At 44.9% G+C, this 17,871-nt stretch overlaps 1 protein-coding gene across 4 annotated transcripts in view; it reads left to right on the top strand.

Annotated features, from left to right (window-relative positions):
• Positions 1-16,984, top strand: part of CNOT6L (CCR4-NOT transcription complex subunit 6 like) — a 59,587-nt gene extending 42,603 nt beyond the window's left edge. For all 4 annotated transcript variants that reach the window (XM_044429455.1, XM_044429456.1, XM_044429457.1 and 1 more), the window contains 5 exons: positions 1,225-1,379; positions 2,368-2,519; positions 4,290-4,517; positions 11,807-12,009; positions 13,555-16,984. In XM_044429455.1, coding sequence (XP_044285390.1) covers positions 1,225-1,379; positions 2,368-2,519; positions 4,290-4,517; positions 11,807-12,009; positions 13,555-13,767 — 951 coding nt within the window. In that variant the 3' untranslated portion in view covers positions 13,768-16,984. The remainder of the gene's footprint in view (positions 1-1,224; positions 1,380-2,367; positions 2,520-4,289; positions 4,518-11,806; positions 12,010-13,554) is intronic.
• Positions 16,985-17,871: the final 887 nt, after the last annotated feature.

The following is a 17,871-nucleotide window of genomic DNA, read 5'->3' as shown; positions in this document are numbered from 1 at the left end:
GTATGAGGAGTGGAAAAGATCAGAAGGTTCTGGAGACAGTTTTTGATCCTTTGAACCCATCAGGGGCCACATACTTCCTGCCACTGAATTACAGCCACCATCCCAACTCTACAACGGTGCAGTGGCAGTTTGGGAACTGACAGCCACAAAAAAGCCCAAGCGGAGGTGAGCCTATTCACTCCTCCTCTGTATGACTGACAGTGATTCCTCAGGTTTTTAAACAAGGGCCTCTCCAACCCTAGTTTGAATTGCTAGAGCTTTGTGTGTAAAGCATGTGTTCAGGAACGTCCCCCGCCCTCTCAGCACACACACACACCACCAAATGCTATTGGCTGGCAGTAAATTTTGGGCAAAGACTGTTTCTTCCTAATTCATGAAGGAGCCCACCTGCGACAAGGTGTATTGCTGACCTAAGCTGGTTTTCAAAAGAGAATTAAGCAAGTCATTGAGAAGAAGACTATAGATTACTACAGCACCCTCCTCCCATATAACCTTGCACATAGTTATAATATTTTTGGAGGTGCTACCGCCAAAAGAGGCTAAGTTACTGGAAACGCAAGAAAGGGCTTTCTCTGTGGTATCACTCCAACTGTGGAATTTCCACTCTAGGTGATTAAGACAGGTGGCCCATTTCCCCATTTTAGGATGAAAAGTAGCTTTGTTCCATGGGGAGTTTAATTGCTTGTAGTACCAGGTTGACTTCATTCTCAGAAATTTCAGTGATAGTTTTGCTGTCAGTTTGGTTTGTTGTCTTGAATTTGTTGCTGTATTCTTTTTTGCATTTTGCACACTGCCTTGAGTGGCTTTTGTGGCCTGAAATGTGAGCTATTAATATTTTGATACCTAAGAATGACTACAAATGGTTATTAACTAAGATGCCTATATAGTTTCTTCAGTTTAAGAGGCAGAGGGTGCAACTGAATACCATTTATGGGAAAATAGCAGTGGGGCTTGTGAGTTTCCCTGGAGCATCTGGTTGGCCAGTGTGGGAAAAGGGTTGCTGCACTATGTGATCTGATTCAGCAGAACTCCTCTTCAGTAGCTTTAATATGAGTAGCTTTTCCCTGTGCTGTTGTAGATGACTTGAAAAGCCCTGAGGCCATATGGGAGAAACCAGCACTGTGCATCCTTCCCCACCCCAGACAAAATAAAAAAGCAACCCATTTTCCTCAGTGCACATTTCTTCCATGCAGACCTAATGATGTAATCACTATTTATTTCTAGGAAGTAGAAACCGAGCAATACTTCACCCTCTTTCTGCCAGAGTTAAAAGACCGTGGTTATGATGGATTTTTTTCTCCAAAGTCACGTGCCAAAATCATGTCTGAGCAGGAGCGAAAGCATGTGGATGGTTGTGCAATATTCTTCAAAACAGAAAAGTAAGAGGCTTTCATTTATGTGCCTGAAATAGAGCATGAAATACACCAGCAGTGTTTTAATTACAGTTCAGAATTGGTTCTTGTGGTGTTTATGAAATTGGTATATGTACAGGCAGTCCCCAGGTTAGGAATAAGTTCCATTCCTGTGAAAATGGAAATTCGTCTTTTAGTTAAATTTGTATTTAAGGAGGATCAGGTAGTTGGCCCTTCACATTTGCAGGGGTTAGGGGATCAGAACCCCAAGAAAATGGAAAAACTGTGACTATCTGTACCCCTCCAGGCCGCCCTTTTGCATTTCCCTCTCTGGATGGGTAGGGCAGGGAGACATGCTTTTGAGGCCTCCCTCTCTCCCTTTTCACTTCCTGTTTCTCTGTGGTGATGATGATTTCTTGCTGTGATTTTTTTTAAAATATAGGCTTTATGGCAGTTTGTTCATAAGTACAGGTTGTTCATAGAAACAGAGAAACAGAGCAAGTCAGAAGGGGTCTCCTGGGCCATCTAGTCTGACCCCCGGCTCCAGCCGGCTCCGCTCGTGACATGCCCACCATGTGCATGTCCAGCCTCTCCTTGAACACCCTCACTGATGGGGCCTCAACCGCCTCCCGGGGAAGCCCATTCCACACTCTCGGGGTCCTGACTGTCAGAAAGTGCTTCCTGGCATCTAAATGGAACCTTGGTTCCCTGCGCTTGGCTCCGTTGGAGCGCGCGCTGCCTTCCTCTGCAGGGGAGAACAGGTCCCTACCCACCTTTGTGTGACATCCCCTCACATACCTGTATGTCACCAACAGATCCCCTTCATAACTCAGGTTCATAACTCAAGGATTGTCTGTATTTAAAAATGGGGAAGGGAAGTTTTTGTGGTTTTCTGGTGTTTGTTTATTTCTCATAAATAGTAATTCATACAAGAAAACTAGTGTGTGTGTTTTTTATAATTATTATAACGATAAATTATGTATAAATACTCTGTTGTTTGGACTGGGCATTTCAGGTTCACCTTGGTGCAAAAGCACACAGTAGAATTCAACCAAGTGGCAATGGCAAACTCTGAAGGATCAGAAGCTATGCTCAACAGAGTGATGACGAAGGACAACATTGGGGTTGCTGTAGTGTTGGAGGTGCATAAGGAACTGTTTGGAACAGGTGGGTGTGTCGCGCAATTTTTAATCAAAAATGATAAAGACCGTGTAAGGCATGCTGGGTTTTGAAAACTCCTTCTGCATAGTAAAAGCATCACTTAGTATGCGGTTATGGCACAATATTAGCTCAGTAGTTTGTTTTGCTGAAGCATTTTCCAAAACGTAAGTAATTCTGCAGTTATCATCATTTTCAAAATTATTTTTTGGGGTAACTGAACAAAGCAAATGGGATGCTTTCCTTGGTGAGGCTAATGTAAGGATGGCAGGGGAACTGGATTGGATTGCTCCCCATGCCATTGTTTAATTGGTGTGAGTTTTTTGTCAGCCAGCTTCCAAAACTGGAAGAGCACTTGACTGAGAAGGAAAGAACTGGGAAGGGGTCACTGCCCAGAGAGAATTTATGGGTGCTGTGTGTGTGTGGGGGGGGCAGCCCTTCTTTTCTTTATAGCCCCCATGTCACATTATCTACCAAACTGTTTTTTTCTAGTTCTTGTTGGAAGAACATCTAGCTCTGCACTTAGTATTTCCTGCTAAAAGTTCAATGCTAAGGTTTAAACTTTGCCTTGCATCAGTGTATTCTATTCTGTGTTGAAAAGGATGCAAAAGAATGGGCAGGCATGGACTCGGAGCTTCCTTGGCTAGGAGATGCCTTCACTGTACTTTTTGAGCATATGAAGTCCCCTTATTGCTCTGTTGGTTCATCGAGGGCAGTTTTGCCCAGACTTGTTGGCCTAGGATCCCTTCCAGTGCAGATGCTGGAATTTAAGCCTGCTTTTCTGTACATGTAAGGCATCAGCTTTTCCATGGAACTGTGCACCTCCCACCTCAGCACCATGACGATTACTGTAGCAGACACCCATCTAGGAAGAATAGAACAACTGAAGAGGCAGGCTGTTCCTGCAAGGCCCCAGATTCAGCGGAAAGCTTGGCGCTGTGCATGGGTGCCATGTAGGAGCTGGTGTGAAAGAGGCAGGCCTGAAGGAGCACAGTTGGTCTGATGGGTGCGCTGCTATTGCAGGCCCTCTCTGTGGGAAGCAGAGTAGCTGTTGATAGACCGGCGAGACAGGAATGAATCATGGTTTGTCCAAATCATGCTCCATGTATCCTGTGCAGGCAGTGAGTCCAGCAGCACTTGCTCAGTGAAATGATGCACAAGAGAAATAAGACACTTAGAAACAGAGCAAGTCAGAAGGGATCTCCCGGGCCATCTGGGCTGACCCCCGGCTCCAGCTGGTTCCACTCACGACATGCCCACCATGTGCATGTCCAGCCTGTCTTTGAACACCCACACCGATGGGGCCTCAATGACCTCTCGTGGAAGCCCATTCCACACCCTCGGGGTCCTAACTGTCAGGAAGTGCTTCCTGGCATCTAAATGGAACCTTGGTTCCCTGCGCTTGGCTCCATTGGAGCGCGTTCTGCCTTCCTCTGCAGGGGAGAACAGGTCTCTCCCAACCTCCATGTGACACCCCCTCAGATACCTGTATGTCGCCAACAGATCCCCTCTGAGTCTCCTCTTCTCCAGGCTGAAGAGACCCAGTTCCCTCAGTCTCGCCCCATACTGCATCCCCTGCAAACCGGCCACCAACCTTGTGGCCCTACACTGCACCAACTCTAACCTGGCTATATTCTTCCTGTAACGAGGGGCCCAAAACTGAGCACAGTACTCCAGTTGCAGACTCACCAGAGTCGTATAGAGTGGTACCTTTCTGTGGTTTTTGTATCAGGGGAATTGAGTTAACTTTGGAGTTTTAACTGTTCTGTTTGACTCTAGGTATGAAGCCACTTCATACTGTGGACAACCAGCTGCTTATTGTAGCAAATGCCCATATGCATTGGGATCCTGAATACTCGGATGTAAAACTTGTCCAGACTATGATGTTTGTCTCTGAATTGAAAAGTATCCTTGAGAAAGCCTCTGGCAGGCCTGGAAGCCCATCAGCAGATACCAACTCCATCCCACTGGTGCTGTGTGCAGATCTTAACTCACTGCCTGATTCAGGTATTTGGAAGTGGTTGTTTTGCTTCAGATTCGATAGTTGTACTGGTTAGAAATCTACTGAATTGTCCTCATGGTTTCAAAGTTTGACATGGAAGAAAACACTCCTTTTCATTGTTTTACGATTCAAATAGTATATTTAATTGGTGGGTTTGTAAAATTAATTTAGGGCAGGGATATTAAGAGAGGGAAGGAGCATCCTATATAACTTCTTTCTATTCCAGTGGCTCTTCAAATCTCTGAAAGGTTGAGCAGCTCTCAGTGACTTAGGCAACAGTGGCAATGCTCTTCCTCTACTTTGGAGTTTTTAATCTGCTACGGATGTGTGTCTAATCTAGATGATTAGAACTGTGTGTTAAGAGTAAAATGGATCGCTTTTCACAAAAGCTTTTCTAAGAAATGTTTGCTATTGGGTGGTTTCTTGAGCTAGGAAAAGCACAGAAGGAATCCTAGAGCGGTATTCTTGAGCTAGAAAAAGCACAGAAGGAATTGGATTCTTGCTACATTGGGCTTGCGTGTAAGATTAATATGCACAAATTAACAACTGGTTAGAAAGATGATTTCAATAACAAGAAATCATAATCTTTTTAGGGAAGTGCCTAGCAGAGTAGAAGGAAAGGTTTGGTAAATATTTTTAAGAATTACTAAATGTCATTCTCTTAGTACCAAACAAGATAACACTAAAAATGGCTTTTGATTTAAGTCAAAAATTATACATTGACATGGGAAAATGCAGTCTTTAATTCAACCAATTCTTGGCAGGTACAGTGTAGGCAGAGCGCTTTGTTTGTTAGATTTATATTCCTTCTTTTTCTTTTTAAATAACTCTTGGCAGCTTACATCATTCATCTCCTGCTCTCAGTCTTATCATTGAGTCTGCCAGGGATAACAGAAGCAGATAAATTAAAATGGTTCTTCATCGTGGCCTCTGTGCATCACACATATGGGTTCTGCGCCTGCGCAGTGCCTCTGGCCGGAAGATTAACAGCTAACGGATTTTGGCGGGAACTCCGCTCCCCCTCCCCCCTAGCATCATATAAGGAGCGGAGTGTCCGCCATTTTCCAGTCTTTGCGACTGCCGCTCGTTGTGCCTCGTGCCACTTCGCTCTCACTTAGATCATTACTTACCTTCTCGCTTATTGAAAAACTTCCCTTTTTCTTACCAAGTTATTATTATTATTATTATTATTGTTATTATTATTATAATTATAACATTTCTATGCTGCCCCTTGCCAAAGCCTCAGGGCGGCTTCCAACACAATAAAATACATTGAAATACGATAGAACATAATAAATTACTACTAAATACAAAAATACAAAAAATACACTGAGATACAAACATAATAATATACAATTAAAATTAACAGTATAAAATAAGTAAATAAAGAATATTCCCTCGTTCCTGTTGCTGTTAGTATTTCACTTACTTCTTTGCTTTTCACCATTTTTTCTCTCTCTTGTTCCTAAAAAAAAAAAACAAAAACAAAAACCCAGAAATATTACTTTCCCGCTTTACTATCTCCTTTTTTCTTCTATTACTGTGATGATGCAACGGGTGGCATTCTGCAAGTGCAGGAAGTGTGGCTCCAAAATGCCCGCCGCGGACCCGCATGACCTGTGCCTCCTTTGTCTGGGGGAAGGGCATAGGACTGATAAATGCAGCCATTGTTTGGCCTTCTCCAAACAGGCGAGGAAGAATCGGGAGAACCGCCTCCGCAAACTCTTGTGGGACCAGGCTCTCCTCCAATCGGACCAGCTGGTGGCTAAGCCTCCCCACTACTGTGGCCCCACCCAAAGGCCGTCCAACTTGGGTCAACCTGCCGCAACGCCTGGCCTCTTCCTCCATTGCTCCGCCCTCACGCCCTTCTGAAGAAGGTGCTCATACCATGACAGATCAGCCCGTTTCCCTACCAAGGAAACAAAAGGAGAAGAGAAAGCACAGCGATTCGGACAAACATCCTGTGCATAAGAAGGCCAAAAAAGGTAAGGCGGGCAAGCCGGTTAAAAAGCCGAGGAATCCCGAGCACGCAAAGCATCGCCACTCGGGTTCGGCGACTTCCTTGATCCTGACCCCATCCACAGAACCGACCCCCTCGGTCCCGACCATCCAGGTGGCTATGAGGGTTACCCCCCCAGGCTCACCACGCCGATCAGCAGCCGAACCTCCTCTGGATCCACGGCGTGGTTCCATCTCAGATGGGGAAATAAAAGATTCTCCACCGAGAGCTCGGTCACCAACGCCAATGCCGCCTGTCCCTCTGGATACCGAGGTCGCCATCTCTTCCCTGAGAAGCCGCAGGAGCCGTTCCTCAGATGCTAGATCCAATGACTGGTACCATTCCAGATACTCCTCCGCTCCGAGACGGGAAGAGTACCAATCCGTGGCCTATTACCCAGTTTCCAGGGGACGATCTTCGCCGCCAGCTCCTCGGGATCGTTTCCATTCAGCGCCCAGAGACGCCCTGAAGGCTCCATCTAGAGAAAGTGGCAGATCAGAGTCGCCAGGAGATTCTTCGTGCACCACCCCCCTTCTGGATGGAATCTGATGAGTCTGAGGCTGACTCGACCTCGCCAGATGCAGCGGTTACTTCGCAGGGCCTGGGGTCACCTGAAGAACCGTATATCTCTTTCAATGAATTGATGGCCAGGTTAGTGAGGTCGCTCGACATCGAAGCCCACCAACAACCGGGACCGAGCACTGACCGTTTTTATGATGTGGTCAGGGGCGAACGATCCACATCTATTGCCTTGCCGTTCATTACGACCCTATGGCAGGCAATGACTCAGCCATGGGACCTCCCAGCTCACCCACAACCGACTTCACGTAAATATGAGTCTATGTATCGGGTTCGGGAGGAAGACATCCCATTCCTCCTCTGTCACCCCAAGCCGAACTCGGTTGTTGTAGAATCCTCCCAGGGCCGGGAAGCACATGGACACACCTCGCCTCATGATAAAGAGGGAAGAAAAGTTGACTCCCTCACCCACCGGGTATACGCAGCTTCAGGCCTTGGATTACGAATTTCCAATTATGAGGCGACCTGGGCGCACTATCAATATTTTCTTATGCAATGCCTAGACGCCATCATTGACACCTTCCCAGGAAACCAGGGTGAACTTGCAAAAACCTTTGTTAAGGAAGCTATGCAGGTGGCAGTGCAACAGCTCTCCGCAGTGAGGCACCATGTTGATTCTGATTCAAGGTCGCTTGTTGGTGCCATTTCCCTCCGCAGACATGCCTGGTTACGTAATTGCAATTTTCCAGACGAGATGAAGCGAAGAATTGAGGAGATGCTGTTTGACGGATCCGGTCTTTTCAATGCGAAGACGGATAGCAAACTGAAGAAGATCCATGAATCCAGAATGACGACCCGTCGTATGGAACTGCAATCCTTGCCTCGACGAAAGTGGTCATGGTCACACCCACAATACCGCCAACAATTTCAGCCTGGTTCCATATGCCAAACTCAGGCTACACCCTCTCCAGCTGTTCTTCAACGGGATGTTCCGACCACAGACAGATCCACCTACCAAACGGATTCGACTTCCGGTCTCCGTTCTTCAGTCCCTGTTATGGTGGCTAGAACCAGCCAATTTAAATGTCGGTGTCCCGTTTCGACCTTGGAACCGTACAGTGACCCTCGGTACTGACGCGTGTCTGCTGGGATGGGGAGCCATTTGCTCCGATCTACGTACCCAAGGGGTATGGAGTCACTGGGATTCCAGGAACCACATCAACTTCCTGGAACTTCTTGCCGTTTTCAAAGCCCTGCAATCGTTTGAGGACGTACTTCTCCGCCAGGTCGTCCAGGTGACCTCGGACAACATGGCTACGGTCTTTTATTTGAGCAAACAAGGGGGAACCCGGTCCCAGAAACTAGCCCGCCTGTCCATGCAAATTTGGGACTGGTGCATACCGAGAGGTATCACTCTTCTAGCAGTACATCTTGCGGGCACGGACAATGTAGACGCAGATCTCTTGAGCAGACATATGTCGCGGTCACACGAATGGGAACTAGACCGTCGGGTTCGCGACAGACTGTTTCACTGCTGGGGTCAGCCAGACATAGACCTGTTTGCCACACAACAGAACAGGGTATGCACGAACTATTGTTTGAGAGCAGGGATAGGACATGGGTCGTCCGGGGATACCTTCATGATCCCCTGGAACGACATGGCTTTTTATGCTTTCCCACCGATTCCCCTCATCATGAGTGTTGACAAAGATCATTCATGAAGGGGCCACAGGGCTACTAATTACCCCATGGTGGCCACACCAGCCATGGTTCTCAACTCTCCTTCACATCTCTCGGGAGGATTTTCTCCAACTCCCTCTTCTTCCTTATTACCCAGAGGGAGGGTGCGATCCGGCACCCAGACTTGTTGTCGCTGAAACTGACTGCATGGAGGATCCGATAACCGTATTCGCTGCACCGGTGTCAATGCCAGCGTCGATCCCTACTACCTCTACTTCACAAACTTTACACCCAGATCTGCGATATATTCTCGAATCTGCGTTAAGGCCATCCACTAGAAAATCGTATGCAGCGAAATGGCGTAGATTCTCTAGCTTTGCCGAATCCCACTTGTTTCTGGCATCCTCGGCTTCCGTTCAACAGATTCTTCAATTCCTCTTCAAATTGCATCAGTCTGGACTTAAACCTTCTTCCATAAGAGTATATACAGCGGTGATTTCTCACTACCGTGGAACTGTACACGGTTTCTCCATTTTTTCTCAACCTTTGATTAAAAGATTTTTGAGAGGATTGGGTAACCTCCATCCAACAATAAGGCTCCTGATGCCCAGTTGGAGTCTTTCAGTAGTTTTACAAGCACTGACTCGACCAGCTTTCGAACGCATGGCGACAATTGATGTACACCTTGTCTCATGGAAGACTGCTTTCCTCGTAGCAGTTACTTCAGCCTGTAGATCTTCTGAACTTTGTGCCCTTAGGGTAGACCCCCCTTTTCTGAATTTTCATAAAGAAAAGGTAGTTCTACGGCTGGATCCGTCCTTTCTTCCGAAAATCGCTACTTCGTTTCACATGCAGCAAGAGATTGTTTTACCAGCCTTCTTTCCAACCCCTTCGAATCCGATAGAGAGATCTCTGCATATGCTGGATGTTCGTCGTTGCTTAGCCTTTTATAGGTCCAGGACTGAGTCTGTTCAACACTCCAGTAGACTTTTTGTGAAATACTCGGAACATGACCGAGGCTACCTGGTCACTTCCCAACGACTTTCCAAATAGATAGTGAAGACAATTGTTCTGTCTTACCAGTTAGCTAAATTGGACTTACCATCTACTCCAAGAGGTCATTCTACAAGGGCTGTTGCTTCTTCTTCGGCCTTTGCATCAGGGGTCCCGATAGAAGACGTATGCAGAGCTGCCACTTGGGCTACCCCGTGTACCTTCGCCAGACATTATAGGCTCGATGTCCGTGCCAGACAAGATTGCTCTTTTGGCAGGGCTGTTCTTTCTTCTGTTCTTCGTTGATGACACCTCCCTCCTCCAGTTGGGGTAAGCTTGTTATTCTACCCATATGTGTGATGCACAGAGGCCACGATGAAGAAGAGCAGGTTGCTTACCTGTAACTGATGTTCTTCGAGTGGCCATCTGTGCAGTCACACAACCCATCCTCCGACCCCGCTTGGTGTCATGGGTGGTCCGACTTACTTCTCTTCGATGCTAGGATCTCTTTAGGTATTTGTTGTACCACTAAAATTTTGGTTCTCATGTCATGATGACAATAACTTTATTAAGGGAGCAAATGTCGGTCTTTCAAAGACTGGAAAATGGCGGACACTCTGCTCCTTATATCATGCTAGGGGGGAGGGGGAGCGGAGTTTCCGCCAAAAACCGTTAGCTGTTAGTCTTCCGGCCAGAGGCACTGCACAGGCGCAGAACCCATATGTGTGACTGCACAGATGGCCACTCGAAGAACATCAGTTACAGGTAAGCAACCTGCTCATCCACCACATTAAGCTTTCCTGATATTATAAATGCATCGAGCTGTTTCTAGACATACAGCCCAATCCTATGTATATTTATATGCCGTTAACAAGAAACTCCTCAATGTGTTTTTGCATTTCCTACCTTCTGCCTTTGTCTTCCCCGTGCAAGATTGTGCTCCCCTTTGTTTTCCTCATTTGGACAGGTCTTCCATTTTCCAAAGGTAGGCTCCTTCTTTCTAATAGCTTTCCCCAGGGTTCAGATTAAAAACAGCTCTGCCATGTTTTAATGATTAGTGTCAGGAGCCTGGTTCTATTTTGATTCAAGTGGAGCCTGTCTCTCCTGTGCAAATCGAAACCCCCTCTTCTCTGCAAGCACTATCTCATCCACACATTGAGACGCCTCAGCTGTGGTGACTTGCTGACCTTGCAAATGAAACAGGTAGCATTTCAGAGGAAGCCAATTTGGTGATCCTAGATCTCCACCTTCAACCTAACAACATACATTTACCTTCTAAGACCTCACAGTTACAGTTTCTCACATCCTTGATACCAACACAGACCATAACCATCGACTCCACTCCAACATTATCTACAGGATTATGTAGATGGCACATAATACCTGCAGCCTTCACACCAAGATGGCCATTTACCTTGCTGTTTACACACCCATTGCAGGCTCCACTATCCATGTGTCTGACGATCAAATCATCCACTACAGTGGTTCCCCTGTGCCCAGAGGCACATCCTCAGTACGAGGTAGAAATTGCTTATCTTCCAAGCAATGGGTCCCTTCCAAGAGATCATTTCCCTTTTCTTGAGAATGATGCCCTCCTTTCCTGAGACTCTTATTATCTATGACAGCAGAGGAGCTTTTGCTCAGAAATGGGGCCCTTGCTATTTGGTCCCCAAGGACTTCTAACTTTAGCAGTTAATTCTCCCTGTATATGTACAAAGACTTAGGCAGGTGGGGTAAAGTGAGTGAAGAAGTTCATGCCCTTTTTTGAATCAGTATCATTTCCCTCTCTGTTGTTTGCCCAGAGCAACTGCTAAATGGTCAGTTGCAATTCGCACAGTAACATTAAACAGATAACCATAATTTCCCTTCCGATTACAGGTGCAGTAAGCCCAGCTGGAGGGGTTATTTCTCTAACAGCCAGCTGGTTTATTGCCTAGTTAAACAGGTGGTCAGAAGCTCTCAGGAAGATATTTGCAGTGTTAATTTTCTTGCTGCTGGTGTCAGTCATCATGCAAACAGAACTGTAGAGTTGAAATCATGGGGAACGAAGGATTGCATTGGCCTTAAGCAGCAACAAATACACTGTTTTGTCTTACAAAATAGGTGTTGTGGAATACTTAAGCAATGGCATAGTTGCCGACAACCATAAAGACTTCAAGGAGTTGCGGTATAACGAGTGTCTCATGAACTTCAGTGGCAATGGGAAGAACGGGGCTTCTGAAGGAAGAATCACTCACGGCTTCCAACTCAAGAGCGCTTATGAAAACAACTTGATGCCTTATACTAATTACACCTTTGATTTCAAAGTAAGTAGTGATCCAAGTAGTGAAATAATTCAGAAAGGGTCTGGATAGGAATGTGCATCTGTCTTTCACAGCTTGTCAAGTGTCATACATTCCATCGTCCTCTTATTGCTGGGGTCAGATTTATTTTGGAGATGCGCAAGAACTTCGTTCTGCTTGTGCAAGTGCACTTCAGTGTCGATACATGCTCCACAGTTAATCTAACGTAATTAATGTGCATTAACTAATGTGTAGTCTCACAAGTACACATTAGCATAGATTCTTCCCCAGAAGGAAAAATGATCCCCTCTTTGGTAGAATCCACATGACTCAGAAAAGTCTGCTACAGAATCCACATGACTGATTCATGGAAACCCGAACTCATTTCACTGCGTTGCAGATGTCTCCAATAACCCTGGTTGTAGCCTCAGAAAACTGCAATTCAGTAAAATCCTCACCATCATAGATGGTGAGAAACATCATGCAAAAACTTGCACAACTTAAGGGTAGTTCACTAAAATTATGCAAGAGCTTTGCTCATGAATGTACTATTGCACTAGTACGCAATATACCAGTTTATTCCAACTTTGCCTCATTTCCCTACTCCCCTTGATCATGTAAATGTTGACATCGTTAGTCACTTCAATGAATTCATTCAGTAACTGGAATATACTGAAGGTGAATTAATAGACAATCTTTAGAAGAAAATCCGTGAAAAATACAATACATGTTTAAATCAATATGTGGTTGCCAAGCAAACAGTGATCAACTTGCAGCTGCATCCGTGTGTGCAAAGAGGCACCATCTAGGCCGGGAAAGGCGCAGAGTCTGGGTACTTCGTTTCTGTGCCTGAACCCCCATTCAGGATGTTCTAAAGCTGGTACTTATATGTTGTCGGACAGGGATGGGAAACTTTGGGCAGTTGAGTGATCAGTTTCTAGCTATCATATCACCCTCTGGAGAGCTGTGGTCTCACTTCTGCTGTGCTGCTGAATTTTGCCGTGACAACCCCCCCCCCCACCACCCCATACACACATGCATACATGTTTGTCACTAGAATTCAGCAACAAACGGATACAGAAACTCAAGGAGCCCGCATGTAGCTTTGAAGACAAGCAAAATGTGGTGCTTTTGCTGCTGCAGCAGAGGCCAACCTGGGCCCTATGTTGCCTACTCTTTATAGGTTTGGCAGCCTCACCACTGCTGTGCTTTTCTGCCTTAAAACATGTGGAGGGCACTCTTGTTCTTCTGAACTTAACCGTGGCTATGGCTGCGGAGCTTTGATTTGCCTGCAGCTTCACAGCATGTTCAGAGTTACTCACGCGCCTTTCCTACTTAGAGCGACAGTAATCTTTATTGCTTGTTAGGCTGGGGTAGCTACAGCAGATCCTGGCAGGCATGATTTCCGTCAGGACCCAGCCACTTCTTGCCCTCCCCTCTTCCTGGTTCAGCAGGAGGGGATGGAGGCAGCCTTGTGCTTTGAAAATGTGGGCCATGTCAGTGGCCTTTTGCAGCTTATTTTGTTCACAGGCTCTTGTTCAAATCATCTCTCTCTCTCTCTCTCTCTAGGGTGTGATTGACTACATTTTTTATTCCAACACTCACATGAACGTCCTCGGTGTCCTGGGGCCTTTGGATACGCAGTGGCTGGTTCAGAACAACATCACCGGGTGCCCCCACCCACACATCCCCTCAGACCACTTTTCACTGTTGACCCAGCTTGAGCTCCACCCTCTGTTCCTGCCTCCCGTCAATGGCATCCACTTGCCTGCCAGGAGGTAGTGTAGCCCAGCCCCTTTTGCGGGCAGAGACCTGTTGTTTGTTTATGGACCTGTACAGTTGTAAATCAAAGTATGTAGGAGTGAAGTATGGCCAACCTTTTAAAAGCTGCTGCTTCGAGCTCCTTTCATTACGTGTGCTGGTGATACAATTTTGCACATTTTGGTGCATATTGGTACCATTTGGCACTAGGGCTGGAACCAAAGTTGTTGTTCGTTCCCTTTTTCAGGTTTTTTTTTGGTTTGTTTTTAATATATCTGAACACACACACACACATTTTAAACTGGCAGGCTTAATTTGTTCCATTGGGAAGCTGCCTTTATAAATGGACAAATCAGACAGGAGGGTTTCCATATAAGTGTGCAACTATAGTTGTGACTTTATTTAACATGCTAACAAAATGAGTCGTTCCTCGTTCTCCCAAGTCATCCTCATTTTTATAAAGCATTCTGAAATAGCTAGATACAACTGGTGTATTGGTTGGGAAATGTTTGTGATTGGGAATAGCACTTACCTTTTTTTGAACATTATTCACAGTCAGACTGCTCTTCTTCTCTCCCCAGAAAAATTAAAGTGGAGAAAAATGACCTGATTGTTTTAATTCCAGAATTCCTTCCATGAAGAATTTGCCTGTGAGCAAATAATTGTATATAGGGCCAGTTTACTTTATGGAGCCTCCCATTCCAAGATCAGGAACAGTTCACATCCTGTGGGAGCTCCATCGAAGCAAATGGAGCACTACCACTTTTTCCACTCATGGATCTCCAGTCCAGTGAATTGCTGTGTTTGCCATTCATTCTAGGGCTGATGGTAGGAAAGCTCCAGATGTATTCCAGCATTTCCCATGCAAAGCTCTGAAGAATGCCTGCAGTATGACTTTGAATTACTTACTGTGTGGCCCAGGAGAGCAAACCAGGCAAATGTTGACCATGGAAGGGTGAACCCAACACTTAAGATTGTCTGTTTTACATTCACTCAAAGGGCAAATACCTCCCAACGTGATCCACGGGTGTTCCACTTCCCCCTCCTCTTTTAAACTGCAGTCCTATCCTCACCTTCCCAGTAAAACTTACAAGTTGCCAGCCGATCAGGGCTATGGGGCATGGAGCACACCTGGCTCCTCCATGCATGAGAAATGGCTTTTCTGGGTGCACTTTGTCCCAGCTGAGAGTGAGAAAGTGTTAGCCATAATCATTCCTCAGATCATTGCTTTTCCTGACCCTAGTCACCAAAGAGCCATCTCATGCTTTTTATGATCTTTTTTGTTTCTCTGTTTTTTTTTTAATCAAGGTTGATTTAAAAATAAAATCTGCTTGTTAATTCCCAACAGTTAGTTGCTTTCTTTAAGAGGTACTTGGATTTTCTTTTTTCTTTTTCCATGCTCATGGTGGCCATTTCAAACCTTTGTCCCTCCAGAGATCAGAAGAATCCCAAGGCCATCTCTTTTAAAAGTATTGGCTGCAATTTGCCCTGCTGAATAGCCCGTTCATTGTGGTGGGACTGGCAGAATGTCACGCATAGCCTATTGAATTATTTGAAGGTTGCTTAACCATAGCCTTTAGTCAATTGAGCCATGCTTTCCATTTCAAACGTCAACAACAAAGGCAAAATGACAAGAAAAGGTGTTTTTAAGTTTTTCTGTATTCTGCTTCTTTGCTGCTATATAAGATTCCTTGAGCTTATATTTTAAACTTTTCATGCACTTTACTGTTTCTAGTCTCAAAATGTGATATTTTTAATAAATGAGAATTTTTTTCCATTATGTGAATGAAGTTTTTTAAAAAGCTTATATTTGTCTCATTCATACACTTAAAAAAGAAACTGAGAAGAATAAACAGTCTAAATTAGTTATCTTAAGGCACTGTCTGTTGTATAAATTGTGTACCATAAGCTGTCTTTTCCCTCCCACTTCCTCATTTGCTAGTTATGTAAAAATGGCAAAGTAAAATTTCAATTAGGCTAAAGTAGGAAGTAGTATTTCCTCTTTTGTTGTGGAGGACTGAGTGGAAAGGAATGACTCGCTTCAGTGAATACCACAATTCACTTTCAAAAGTGCCTACAGCTGGAGAGGCTATTGCCTTCGTTCATCGGAGCTGGTTCTTTGTTTGAAAAATTCAGGATGCAGCGACACTAAACAAAGAACATGGGATTGCAACTGAAAATGGCAGCCCCAGATTGGATCCCCAGTTCGTAATAGGTAGCAAATTTCCCCCCCACATCCTGCTGTCATTTCAGCATTTCATTGTGTGCTTCCTTGCCCTCACCCCACGTCATTGACTTCCTTGGGTAGTGGAGGGAAAATATTTGACAATATGACATGAGCACACAGAGCAAATTGTATTGGAGGGAGGGAAAGGGGGACTTCCCATTGAACTAATTAATGTTTTCAACAGCAACCCCTTGTATCTTACAACCTAGCTCCATTGAAAGTGTGAAATTGGTTGTGAAGCACGTTGGAAGTTTTCTCCTTCTTAAAGAAAGCATTTTCTGTCCTACTCCCAATATTGGGGCAAGTATCTCTTCTGATATACCTCAAAAGTGTTCCACATATGGCCATGTACGTATATAAATTAACAAAGTTAATTACAGTATAGTACTGGAAGGTAGAATCGCATGAAAAACTTAATTTTGACAACATTCACCTTTTCAGTGTGTTTCTGTAAGGAGGCAAATCTGTTAGGAGGTTCTCCTGTTTCTGCCTCATTGAAATGAGCAAGAACTGCAACTTTCTGCTCATTTCCATCAGGCTTGGATGGAAGAATGTGCTACTGGATTGTGCGCCAAATCATCTACTGTATCTTTACTTTGGAGGCGTTTTTAACCTTTCCTTTCCCGCTCTGGAGGTCTGCACTATTTCCCTCCTTCTCTTCAGTGCATGTTAACTAGCAATGTGAGCAATATTTCCTACCATACTTCACTCCCAACTATTTTTTGAGATGTTTGTATAAAATGGAGTTTAAAAAAAATTGCCTGTGATTGTATATGAACTGCAGAGGAGCCAGTTTATTAAATAATACAAAAACACGCAATCTTTTGTAATGTCGTTGGGGGCGGGGGACGAAATAAAAGATATTGGGAAACATTGTAAACAGCTTAAGTTCCTTTTTATTTTTACTTTTTTTGCTCATTTTGTTTTTAGTTATACATAACCAAAGCAATCTGGTATTGGATGGTGTTGAGTTTTTCATTAACTGTTACAGGAAAAAAAAAATCTAAAAACACTTTTGCAGATGTGGCCTTAGTTTTTTTCCTTAATCAGTTACTACATTAGCTTCAGCCCAAAGAAGTGCAAGGCAGAGATTTCCAAGCTGGCAGAACATGTGGCTTCCTTTTTTTCCAAAAGGTTCCACACCTGCTTGCAGCCTACTGGTTTCAAGAGTATTTTTGGAGCAATGGCACTGACTGTACATGGGCAAAAAACACAGTTCCATGTACCATCCTCGTCAACAGTGCAGTCCAAAGCATCTGAAAGGCACGACTCCTGGCATTCCTGACCATTGGCCTTGTCGTTTAGGGCTCATGGGAGCTGAAGTCCAAGATATCTGGAAGGGACCAGGTTTGCGGAGACTGATTCACACATTCACTGTATGTAAACAGACGTCTTCTCCAGATCAGGGGCATTGGGACTGGGGTTGGGTGTGTGCATCCTCTTAACAGGGATGTGCATTTCAAAATAGTTTGCTGGATTCTCCATATTGAGTCAAAATAATCAACACTGCACACTGTGTGTGCTGAGATGAGGGGCTTATATCATCCTGACTGTGCCCCCATCCCCTCACCACAAGCCCATCCGTGGCTGCTTTGATTCTGCTTGTGAGCAGTACCTGGAAAGGGTACCACAGTTGCTCAGATCTGTGTCTGTGTGCGCGTGTGCGCACGTGCATGTGTATACACCTCACAGGGAAGCTCTGCTTCCCTTGCATAGAACCTCCATATAATTACCGTCTGTTGGGGGAGAGTATTTGCATGTTCAACTGGATTTGGATTTCCTGTAATAATTATTATTATTATAACATTTCTATGCCGCCCCTTGCCGAAGCCTCGGGGCGGCTTACAACACAATAAAATACATTGAAATACAATAGAACATAATAAATTACCATTAAA

This window comes from Varanus komodoensis, unplaced genomic scaffold, assembly GCF_004798865.1.
Source record: "Varanus komodoensis strain SLA01 unplaced genomic scaffold, ASM479886v1 scaffold2, whole genome shotgun sequence".
Taxonomy (NCBI): domain Eukaryota; kingdom Metazoa; phylum Chordata; class Lepidosauria; order Squamata; family Varanidae; genus Varanus; species Varanus komodoensis.
The sequence above is the reverse complement of the archived record's forward strand: the minus strand, read 5'-3'. Positions and strand labels throughout refer to the sequence as shown.